The sequence below is a fragment of the Dermacentor silvarum genome, chromosome 11, assembly GCF_013339745.2.
Source record: "Dermacentor silvarum isolate Dsil-2018 chromosome 11, BIME_Dsil_1.4, whole genome shotgun sequence".
In the NCBI taxonomy this organism is placed as follows: domain Eukaryota; kingdom Metazoa; phylum Arthropoda; class Arachnida; order Ixodida; family Ixodidae; genus Dermacentor; species Dermacentor silvarum.
Window position 1 is genome coordinate 68371849 of NC_051164.1, and position 11014 is coordinate 68382862.

The 11014-nt window shown below is 45.0% G+C and overlaps 2 protein-coding genes across 4 annotated transcripts in view; one reads left to right on the forward strand and one right to left on the reverse strand.

The window, feature by feature from the left end:
- Window positions 1–11014, forward strand: part of LOC119433293 (tRNA (guanine-N(7)-)-methyltransferase non-catalytic subunit wdr4) — a 61836-nt gene that overhangs the window by 24780 nt on the left and 26042 nt on the right. The window contains exon 10 of one of the 3 annotated variants that reach the window (XM_037700436.2): window positions 1123–1399. The exons of the other annotated variants lie outside the window; for them this stretch is intronic. The gene's annotated coding sequence lies outside the window, so the exon portion shown is untranslated. Of the gene's footprint in view, window positions 1–1122; window positions 1400–11014 lie in introns of those variants that run through there. 3 annotated transcript variants of the gene reach the window in all.
- On the reverse strand, window positions 1061–10997 carry LOC119433295 (low molecular weight phosphotyrosine protein phosphatase). Its single transcript, XM_037700440.2, has 5 exons — window positions 10861–10997; window positions 10699–10772; window positions 7221–7334; window positions 6403–6564; window positions 1061–1359 (listed from the first exon to the last, which is right to left on the reverse strand). The coding sequence occupies exons 1-5, from the start codon at window positions 10904–10906 to the stop codon at window positions 1276–1278; spliced, it is 480 nt and encodes a 159-aa protein (XP_037556368.1). The 5' UTR covers window positions 10907–10997; the 3' UTR covers window positions 1061–1275.

The following is an 11014-nucleotide window of genomic DNA, read 5'->3' on the forward strand; positions in this document are numbered from 1 at the left end:
GTTGATCACAAGCCAGCCATGATGTAACATGAGAAATGATAACATCTAATAGCAAACCAAACTACAGTAAAACCTCATCAACTCGACATATCTCGAAATATCGGTGAAGTTGAAAAGTTTTTTCCGCCCATAGTTTCAACTTGTGTATTTTTCACCTATTACTTCGAAAAGTATTTGTGCTGGACTCTGGATACATCGAAACAGCGGTGAGCTGGGAGTCTGTCTTTTCTTTCTCTCCCCTCCCCTTTAGGACACTGTCAGTGACGCACCAAAGTGGTCACAGTATTAAGTGTGACCTCGGGTAAGATGATCGGCACTTTTGAGCAGGCGCGATCAGCCTGCACGCTGCGCCAAAGAGAAGTCAGCATGTGAGGCCCAGAGCGTTTCAGCATGATCACTGCTTTATACGGATGTTCGGTTCATACCCATGCGACGGTGAGGTGTAAATGCCGTGTCACTCGTGGGCTTCTGCTAAAGGTGTGACAATTGCACTCGTCCATAGTTTCGGTGTACGAAGTTAAATTGTCCTGAATTCATTACAATGCAGAAAGTAAGCAGCGTCCGCTTTTTGGATGTCCGGAAACAATTATGCTTGGATGATTGGCTTAAAATATTGCATTAGGATCAATCGTCCAACTCTGCCAAGCATGCTGTTGCCCGTAGAGGCCAACGTCTCCAGTGCCGATGCACGCAAAATTGACTGAAAATATTACTAGCAGCATTTTGGTTTCGAAGGCCCCAAGTGGTCTATGTGTGGCCAGAGGGCTTCTACTCTTACAATTTCACTTATCTTGAAATTTTTACCAGTATTTACAGGTTTCATTTAACAGGGGTTTACTGTGTTTGGATGACGAAGGAAAAGCACAGCGCTCTCTTCGCCATCCAAGTTTAGGGCGCAAGGTTAATTATATCGTGTTGCACCAGCCAACCTCATCCTACTTTAGAGACAGTTTGTTCTGACCTCATCTTTCACTTCCTTTGATTTGCGTAGTGTGTCACTTTTGATTGAATCAGTTGAAGCTGCAGCGGAACTTTTCAACAAATTCAGCACTCAACACACACTGAAAAATAAAAATTAGTTTATTCATCGTTACGGCTAACAAAACGTTTGGGCTCGTGCAGGCAAGCCAGCTGCCACCAACGGGAGTTGCAGCAGCCTGACTCATCTTTACAAGCAGTGGTTCGACAACGAGCACAGTTATTTGGAAAAGAAGCGACGACGCCTGGAGGAGGCAGCCGCCAGCGCCCCCAAGCGAGCCAAGCTGGAACCCGCACTCAGCTGACCACCTCGTCCAGGAAGGCCTTGCAGCAGCGCAGGCACTGTTCGTACACGTCCTCGAAGCCCTGGCTTCCGTTGTCCTGTCCAAAAGAGGCGAAGAACGCTCGCTCAAAGTCGGTGCCGAACAGTGGTTCGGGAAGGAAGTGCAGTCAGTAAAACCAACTGGGGGCACAAAACAAACTGAGCATGCCACCCTCTTGATGGCCATGTCCGAGAGGCATAGGTCAGTAGAATAAGCACACACTCACTCACATTCACCCCTATTTTTGTAGACTGTGTACTCACACTCGCATTCCCACTCGTGCTCATAGTTACTGACACACACTCACGTCCACTCAAACCCATCGACTTTCATTCGTGCTCACTAACACACTCACGCCTTTGAAATGAGTGTGGAGTGAGTACGAGCCTGTATGCTGACTTATGCGGAGAGGCAAGTCTAAATGCACAAGCAATGTGACCTTGCCTTGCACGTGACCATTTAGATGTGCCATGAGAGAGTGCTACTTTCTAAAGGTCATTCTTCACAATGCAACACAATCCGTCTTGCACTCTGTAATCCGGTGGAACTGATGCTTGATCTGATTAGGTTTAGAGGCTATGAAAGATGCTATAGATGCATTAAAACTATTTAGCACGAATCCAGGGAATTCAGTCTATAAAAAGATGCACACACTGGAAGAGGGGACACATGGAAACACTTGTGTTTGACTCTTTTTTTCTATGTGTGTATTTTTTTTAGTGCTGGGCCCCTCAACAGTTATGGAAGACCAACTAGCCCAACAGTCAGTCCTTCTCGGAAAGATGTGATGTTTTAATAAAAGCACACTACATACACAGGTGATTCCTTTTAATACTGTATGAGCTCTGGTAAGCTGGGCAGTTCAGGGGCCTTTATTTAGTTCCCCACAGATTCAGTGCTGTTCTGATATGATGAATGGATTTTCATTATTCTTGCCCATTCATCTTGGAACTTGCTTATGCTCACATCAGAAAGGCAAATTCGACGCTACTATCAAGTTCCAATGCCATTCACACGCTGCCATAGAGGAGTACTGAATTTCAGCAACTCCATATGGCCATCAAGTGCGTACTACTCCCTGTGTTTGTCTTGAGTGACACACTTAGATGATTTAAAAGTAATACATAACAAGACTGTTACAACTATTGAAATTCTATTTCACAGATAGTTATATGTAGGTTATTTACTCATGAATTGAACTCACCTTCTTCTTTTTAAGAAGAAAAAGTTGAAGTAAATTCAGGGGGAAGGGTCATTACACGGGAAAAAAGAAGTTGACATTTATTTGCAAGAGTCAAATCACTAGGAGCCTCTTCACATAGCTGACAACTTCTTCATCCATGCAAGGAAACTTGCGTTATTCTGGTCCTCAAAACACACAACAATCTTTCTTTGTAGCTCAAGCCCATTTTCTTGTTTCCTCCAGTAGCAAACACGCAATGGGTTGACATTGCAATGCTGTCCAGCGGCGTGGTTCCCACGCTCTACGACATTCAGTTTGACACGAGTCGTGTAACTGGTGTAACGGCCCACTGCACGATGCGCAGCACCCCAGAAATAAAAAAAAGATGTCGCAACGCAGCACCCGATCAACAAAGAAGAAAGTCATGGTGTAATGGCGAACGGCAGGGTGCTGTGATGGGGCCAAGTGTGTCTCGTCTGGTACTTTGTGCTGCTGCCGCCGTGCTAGCATGGCGCTAGAAGCGCCAATTTTGTGATGGTGAAGCATCGTCCGCCATCACTATCTACAAAAACTCAAGTTTCATTTCAGCATTGACTGCGTCTGTATCACCGGTCACTTCAAAAGGTGTTTGCTGTATCACGGCGTGATGCTGCGATATTGTGATAGTCGATGCTGCTGGCCAATCACGCCGAGGTAAAGCGGACATTCTGAACACCGGCCCTGAAGGTCGGGTGTGCATTTTTTATGCTAAATAAAATTAAGTCAATTCTCACGGACAAAATCAGGGGGGGGGGGGGGGGGGGGCTTGAAGCGCATTACACGAGTAGATATGGTAATTTCTTATGTGACCAACTCAAATCAAATGCTATTTTTCTTTGACTTCTGGTTCCAAAGCATTAGACACCAGACATGATCCTAGATGTGAAAAAACAAGTCTTTTGAGAAAGTGAGAAAAATACTCTTTAATGACAGTGCTCGCTGGAGCTTGCTGCATCGACTTTACAAGTTATCATCGTGGTTGACATTAAATATGCACATGTGGCACTGATATTGGAAAAAAGGCATAAAAAATACTTTAAGCCTTGGCCTTTAATAATTATCCGTTATCCTAACTTGCGTGACATGGGTGTTCACATATTGCGAAGCTATGTACAATATTTAATCATTAGTCTATTTCAGTACCTTCTGATTCAAAAGACATTAGAAAGGGGAGCGTGTTACAATGCTCATTGGTTGACAGCAAACAAAATGCATAGATAGTATACAGAATCGACAAAAATTATTCAACTGCAAATTTTAAAAAGTCGTACCCCTGCATTCTAGAATTTTCTCCACTCATCATTCCGCACTGACTAAAGAGAACTGAATGACAGCACCGCAACTCGAACTAAGTCGTTACTTGAATGACGCTCTGCGTAAAAATTTTATAACTAGGCATTATCAACATTTACTGTAAAGCGATGGAGTGAAGGTGCATTTCTTACATGTGAACTGGAACAAAATTTTACTAAGGCTAAATTGGTTATAAAATCAATACAGTAGACTTCCGTTAATTTGATTTTTCTGTCAATATGATCTGACCGAAGGTCCCGGCCAGCACACATGCATTTCTATGGGCCAGAACTTTCGTTATTTCAATCCTAAAATTGGCGTTTGCCAAGTAATTTGAACATGGCCAATCAGCATGCACCTACCTAATCACTATGGTGACCCCTATAGCGGCCCCTTTAGTGGCAGCGTCTGTCGAAGCAGAGCTTAGGGGACAGTGAATTCGTTGAACACGCATCATTTCCCATCGAAAATGCCTATTGTTGTCCGACCCTAGGAAGATTTTCAAGCAATAACGGTAGCTAGCCCACCCCGCCTTTTTCTTTTTTGAAGAAAACCGCATGCGCGGCATTTGTATGCTGTGCCGCATGACACAGCTATATTGCGGCGAAGCTGACTTTAGAAAACCGGCCGCCATTGTGCAACACATATTAGACCCTTGCTCAATTTTCCTGCTATAAAAGTCGATGCGAGTTGATTTATACTTTGTTTAGAAGCTTTAGTGTGATTTCTACATTAGTTTTCTACTTTGGACAGACAGAAAGCGGGTGCACTCGAATCGGGCAAATACTGCCAAATGAATCAGCAGTGTGTTTTGACAATTTTTTCTGCATCTTGTTCAACTCGACCCGCCGGATAATTTGACCAGTTCCGTCGGTCCCATCAGGGTCGAATTAACAGAAGTAGGCTGTAGTGTAGTATACTGCTGAAGCAATCTTGGCGAAGCTGCAGGGCTGGTAATTGTCTAATTTTGTTATTAGCAGCCTTCAAGGGCAACTCCGGCGATTTTTTGGTGTCCACCGACCTTAATAAAATTTTCAATATATGTTGGCTTTTGCACTCTGACTGGCTGTGCCAATTTAGTTTTCCTGAAAAAGAATTTTAATGATCGGTTGCGTGTTCTCGACTCATGCCCACAAATCTGCGACTTTTTACTGGCCACCTTGTGTTCGCGACGTCAGACATTGCACCGCCACCACACCCAGAATGAGAAAGCATGCTCCTTTTTCTATGAGACAGCCGACCATTTATCGTTTTGACAGACGCGATAACCGGTGCTTCTCTTTGTCTTGCCACAACACAATGCATTGAGCTTGGGGCATGTCAGCTGCCTTGCGCAGTGGCAAGTAACAAGCAAACGGCGATTCTTCAGCTTTCATATCATCGCTGAAATTGCCGCTGCCTAGTTCGAGAGAGCTGGAAAAGCGCCCAGTGTTGTCAGAAGACATTGTCAGCTTCGCTTTTTTAGCATTAGCACCACGTGTACTGCATGTTTACATTATGGTAGTGTAGGATCTGACATCATCGACTCATTGTAGATGTCACATGAAGCAGCTACCCATTTTAGTACCTCGTTTATTGGTTATTTAAAATTATTGATGAGTTTCTAAGCAAATTGAACCACTCTACCAGTGGCAGGACTGTCAATGCCATTTGAAAATGAAAATATCCTAATATGCTTAAAGGAAGCACCGGAGTTGCCCTTTAACTACACCTAAGCAGACGACGCCTGGTAGGTATGAAGTAATTTCCAGCCTGTTGCCTCTGAAATTTTTTCCATGAACATCGCCTAATCTCTCAGGTCATGCCTGGGGCCGCCATGTTCTTAGTCATATGTCACTTCCGGTGAGCAGTAATGACGTCTTTTTTTTTCCCAATTTCATTATCAGAGTGACTACTTTTGCAAGCCTTTTGTAACGCATCAACTCATATTTCAAACATAAAATTATTTTGCATGGAGGCAGTGCCATATCTATGCTATCGAAAAGTAGGCCTTTTATGCAGCCCAAAATTTCCTCGCGATTGTCCTTTAAGCGACTCCTCAACTTATAAATGAGTGCGAAAGATTACCCGAGTGCAGCATCTTTCTTTCTTTTTCCAAGTTGAGGGGCAACACTCTGCTCCATTCCGTGGGGTCAGGGAAGAGCCTCGAGTAGAGAGACAGTGTTTGCCAATGTGGCGGTGATGGAAGTGTGGCAATTCCATTCGTTGCAGGTTGTTGGAGCGAAATAATTCGCAAAAGAAACTTGTCAGTCCGCAAAAACAGAACCTTAGCCTGGCATACCGGGGCTCCAGTCTAACGACAATGCTTGTATTCTGGATTTATTGTCGCCAGTTCTCCCAGTGCGGTGATCATCTGCTTGGCGAGGTCAGAAGTGAAACAAGGTTTTGCACTTCGTATTTGTAAGTTGATAGCGCAAAGTTGCAGAGAAGGACTGGAAAGACGCAACACAAGTACTAAACTCAACACTGAAGTTGGTGCTTGTGTTCTGTCCCTGCTGTCCATCTCGGTAGTCCAACATTATAAGCTTACGAAAATGTCACACCAACAAGGCCGGAGCTCCATCCACCATAATCTAGTGCACTCACGTAGTACGGATCTCGAATAATGGTCTTCCCCTGGGGGTCGTACTTTCCAAGAAGCTCGATCCGCGCCTTGCTGCCTTTGGGCGCCAACTCACGCAGGTCCGAGATGTTGGCCTCGTCCATGCCAAAGATGTACTGGAAGCGGCTGAAGTCCTCGGTTGTCACCTGCGGGAGCCCGCAGGGGAAAGCTCTAGAGAAAAAGCTTCAGCACGGCCTCAGATGTGTGCATAAAATACAGAAATGTTCGCTCCTTGGGCAACCACTAAACCGATTTAAATGAAATTTGTAGCATTAAAGAAAGCTGGATCTTAGTGGCTGTTGGTAGCGTGTCTTTTGCTGATGTCCCTGACCTTTCCAGAAAAATTGCTTGGAACCACCAAATTTCAAGGAAATGGCACACTGAGTTTACAACTATGACTGATTGTTTTTTTTTTTTTTAATATTGATCGATTAATGGGTGTTAACGCCTAAAAGCAATGCATGGTCTGTGAAAGACGCCATAGTAAAGGCTTCTGGGTTGCATTTGACTACTTTGCAAAGGTACAGGAATTAGTTTTTTTCCCAATCCTCCCGTATCGGAATGTGACTGGTAATCAAACCTGTGACCTCTTGCTAAGCAGCAGAATGCTGCAGCCACTGAACCATCACAGCAGGTAAGTTCACAACTCTTCTCTCGACAACGAGATGCAAGAGAACATCACCACAGGAAAGATGCACAATTGTGGACTGCAACACTTTTGCATCTGCACGGAAAGCTCTGCAATGCTTCCACGTAAATGTGTGAATGTTAAACAACACATTCGTGCAGCACCACAACTCACCAGCCTGGCCCGGTGATCCATCTCGACATTGTGGTCCTTCATGCACTTGATGGCGCGCTTCTCGGGCTTGCAGCCGACGTGCCAGTCGCCAGTGGCCGCGCTGTCCACGTCCCACTATGCCATGTATAAGTAGGTGGCAGAAGGGACAGGTGAGAAGCAGTTGCATTCGGTTAAGGTATTCAGAGGTAGTACTCTGTTGCTAACTATAGCTGGTTCATACTGAACAGGTGCTGTACTGCACTTATTTCATCAAGGACAGAAAGGACGGAGCTCAGTCTTCTCTCCTTCTTGTTGAAGTTTGCGTAGTACAGTACTTGTTCTGTTAAATGTTCACTTCATGGTAAAGTACTGTTTCAGTATCAATCACCCAGCAGGTAAAACAGAAAATTAAATATGTGACACGAGAGAAAGACAGCATCAGGGCCTACAAGAGACCAAGGATGTCTCGACAATATTCTAATTGAAATTAAGGAGAAGCGGAATGTGGCAGGCCATGTAATGCATTTATCCAGGTGCATGTTATATAAATGTCAATATCTGCTAAGGGAGAAGGCACTCAGTAAAGTGCAGTAAAGAATTAGCTAGAGTGATGATGAAATATGAAATACGAGGGCGATCCGATAAGTACGTAGCCTTCAAAGGAAAAACAAAAATTTTGGAATGGTGTCGATTTATTTCTCAACATAGTTCCCTTTCAACTCTATACACTTGACCCAGCGATCCTCCGACTTCTTGATCCCGTCAGAAAAATATGTTTTCTCCTGAGCTGCAAAGTAGACTTCTGTGGCGGCGATAACTTCTTCATTCGACTCAAATTTTTGTCCGGCAAGTGACTTTTTCAAGTTGGGAAACAAGAAGAAATCACTCGGGGCCAAATCTGGAGAATACGCTGAATGGAGCACCACTTCGTAGCCCAGTTCGACCAACTTGGCCGTGGCGACGGCGCAGGTGTGAGCGGGCGCGTTGTCATGGTCGAAGAGCACCTTTTTTTTCACCAAATGTGGCGTTTTTTTTTCGCAATTCAGCGTCGAATCGGCCCAGTAATTCGGCGTAGTAGGGTCCTGTCACCGTTTTGCCCTTCTCAAGGTAGTCGATGAAGATCACACCTTGAGAATCCCAGAAAATGGTGGCCATCACCTTTCCGGCCGATGCGACAGTCTTCGCCTTCTTTGGAGCAGGTTCTCCGGGTGCAGTCCACTGTTTTGACTGTTCTTTGGTCTCTGGTGTGTACCAGTGGATCCATGTTTCGTCGGCGGTCACAAAACGACGGAAGAACTCCTTCGGATTACGCCTAAACAGCTTCGAACACTGCTCTGAAGTGGTCTCACGGACGCGCTTGTTGTCCGGAGTGAGCAAACGCGGAACCCATCATGCCGACAGCTTTCTCATGCCCAAAATTTCATGCAGGATATGACCCACGCGGTCTTTTGAGATGCCTACTGTCTCAGCTATCTCGCGAACCTTCAGTCGGCGGTCTGCCAATACGAGGTCGTGGATTTTTGCCATGTTATCGGCCGTGGTAGCCGTTTGCGGGGCCCCTGGGCGAGGCTCATCAAAAACCGACGTGCGACCACGTTTAAACTCGTTGAACCAATTTTTGACGGTTGCCATCAAAGGAGAAGACTCACCGTAGACGGCATCCAGTCGCTCTTTCATTTCGCTACGCGATTTCCATTCCAAAAACAAGAATTGAATCACCGACAGATATTGCTCTTTTTCCATTTTTTTAATGGACACAAGAAAAATCACCTGCTTCCTCTTCCTTAAGCAGCCAAAAACAAAACCGCTAGCCCGATTCAACTGGACCTTTGCATGTGTCCCTCTAAGAGAGCGTACTCAACGTCAGTATATGTCTCATGCGATAGCGTCACGCTCTCGCGGTGAGGCTAAGTACTTATCGGACCGCCCTCGTATGCAGGTATAGGAGGGGGCTTGGTTTATGAGTCAGAGATCAGTGGAAGTACTAATGATAGCTCTCCAAGAGAAGCCTTTGTCCCACAGTGGATTTAGACAGTCTGATGGCAGGCAGTCAATAGCATCTTTAGGTGACTGCTTGCCTTCCAAACTCCAGCAAGAGTATTGCACTTGTGAGGACAGTGCTCAAAGAATAGTTGCTATTAGTGGCCAACTGCTAGTACTCTTTTATGCGGAAGGGTGGATTCATAAACTTGGCTTGCTGTTGCAGCACAGGCAGGCAGCTAACAAAATAGTGACTGAACACACATTGCGACATTAACAAAAGAAGTCTCAATCGAAACATAGCTTGCTGTTTGTAAAAATTGCATACCTTTACTATTAAGGAACAAGCATGGAAGGCGAAATGGCATAAAGTCACCAGGCAACCTTCTTGTCTCCTTTCTTTTTGATTTCAAAATGTGAGCCAACTGTCCTTGTTTTGAAACATCGCAGCCACTGGTCACTGTACAGGTGCTAAGTTTTGAATTGGTGCTCTAGTCAACAGCAGTCGAACAAAAAAATTTAGGGACGTCATCAGAGCCAACATGTCGACAAGACGATGCTATGCTGATGCCTGCAAGAGCAAGTCTCTGATTTTGCTGCTCCAATCAGGTGGAGGAGAGTTCTGGGCCACCAGTGGCATTCATGGCCCAGTTTGACCTTAGTTGAGGGCACAAACTCATCCGAAAATTATTGTGACGGGGTTACGCCATAGGTTAGGTTGAATATCTTTGTTGAAACACACCACACATCACAAAAACAATGTGCGGTAGACTAATTTCAACAAGAGGAGGCAGGTTCCTAGCTGGGTAGCCCGTATTAAATGTGCAAGGCAATTCTGAAATTGCCACAAACAGCAACATTTATTATGAACCAGCATGGATCTCCGCATTTTTTTTTTCTTTTTCCTTTTTTTTAACAATTAGGAGCCAGCCGGCTATCTAGAGCAGCCGCAAACAGCTGGCGAAACGAGGCATTCTTTCTATACAAACGGCAGCTACGGGAAGTGCTAAAACGGGTCAACGACACTGCTGATAAATTACCTCAAGGATTTTTTTTAAACATCCATCGCCGCTGTCCGGCGAAAAAGACGACGAACTGCGAAACCTGTTCTCGTCACTGTTCAAAGGCAGCTGCAGCTTGCACCTCCAGACGAGGAGAATTTCTCAGTGTCCACTATTCTACACACTATCTGCTGGAGTAAACATAAGCTGGCGATAAAAGATAAAAATGAGAACGATCGTAGGAATTACACGGCAACTTTGACGGGCCAGTCAAATTGACTCACCAGATGCATCCAATCGATTTTCCTAGTTTTATATGCAGTACAGAAAGTGCTCTTTTGAATCTTGTGAAGCAGGTCTGAGAGTGAAGTGTCAAAATATGGAAGTACTCAAAATATGTGGCACAGGGATCACAGTAACCGGTGTGCGGCTTAGTTCGCAAGCATGGCTTGCTCTTGTGCAATGAATCTTGTTTCTAAGAGCAGCAGTAAGAGCAGAGGTGCTATCGCAAAGCTTACATCGTCTAATACGCCTCTCTCCTTAGCGATGTGCCTGAAGACAGCCTCGGCAATCGGGGACCGGCAGATGTTCCCTGTGGAGAGAAAAAAAAAAGGAGCTCTTGACCGCCGCCACACAAACAGACAATCTAAATGAACAGGGAATGTGTACTGTTCGCTTACCGAGACAGACAAAAAGTACAGAGTTAGAAGGCTCAGTTTCTGACATCGTGAAAACTCGGCAGGCGCCAAAAGAACAGCACGATCACTAGCAGTTTACTGCAGACCACTGCACGATCGCAAATCTCGCAGCAGACCGACTTTTTATTCTGGCTTC

Bases quoted from the DNA above. Each gene is read 5' to 3' on its own strand.
- LOC119433295 (XM_037700440.2), bottom strand. From the start codon at position 10,906: ATGTCAGAAACTGAGCCTTCTAACTCTGTACTTTTTGTCTGTCTCG. The intron at 7,335-10,698 runs GTAAGCTTTGCG...TACATGGCATAG, and splicing joins AGAGAGGCGTATTAGACGAT to TGGGACGTGGACAGCGCGGC. The intron at 1,360-6,402 runs GTGAGTGCACTA...TCTTTTGGACAG, and splicing joins TTATTCGAGATCCGTACTAC to GACAACGGAAGCCAGGGCTT.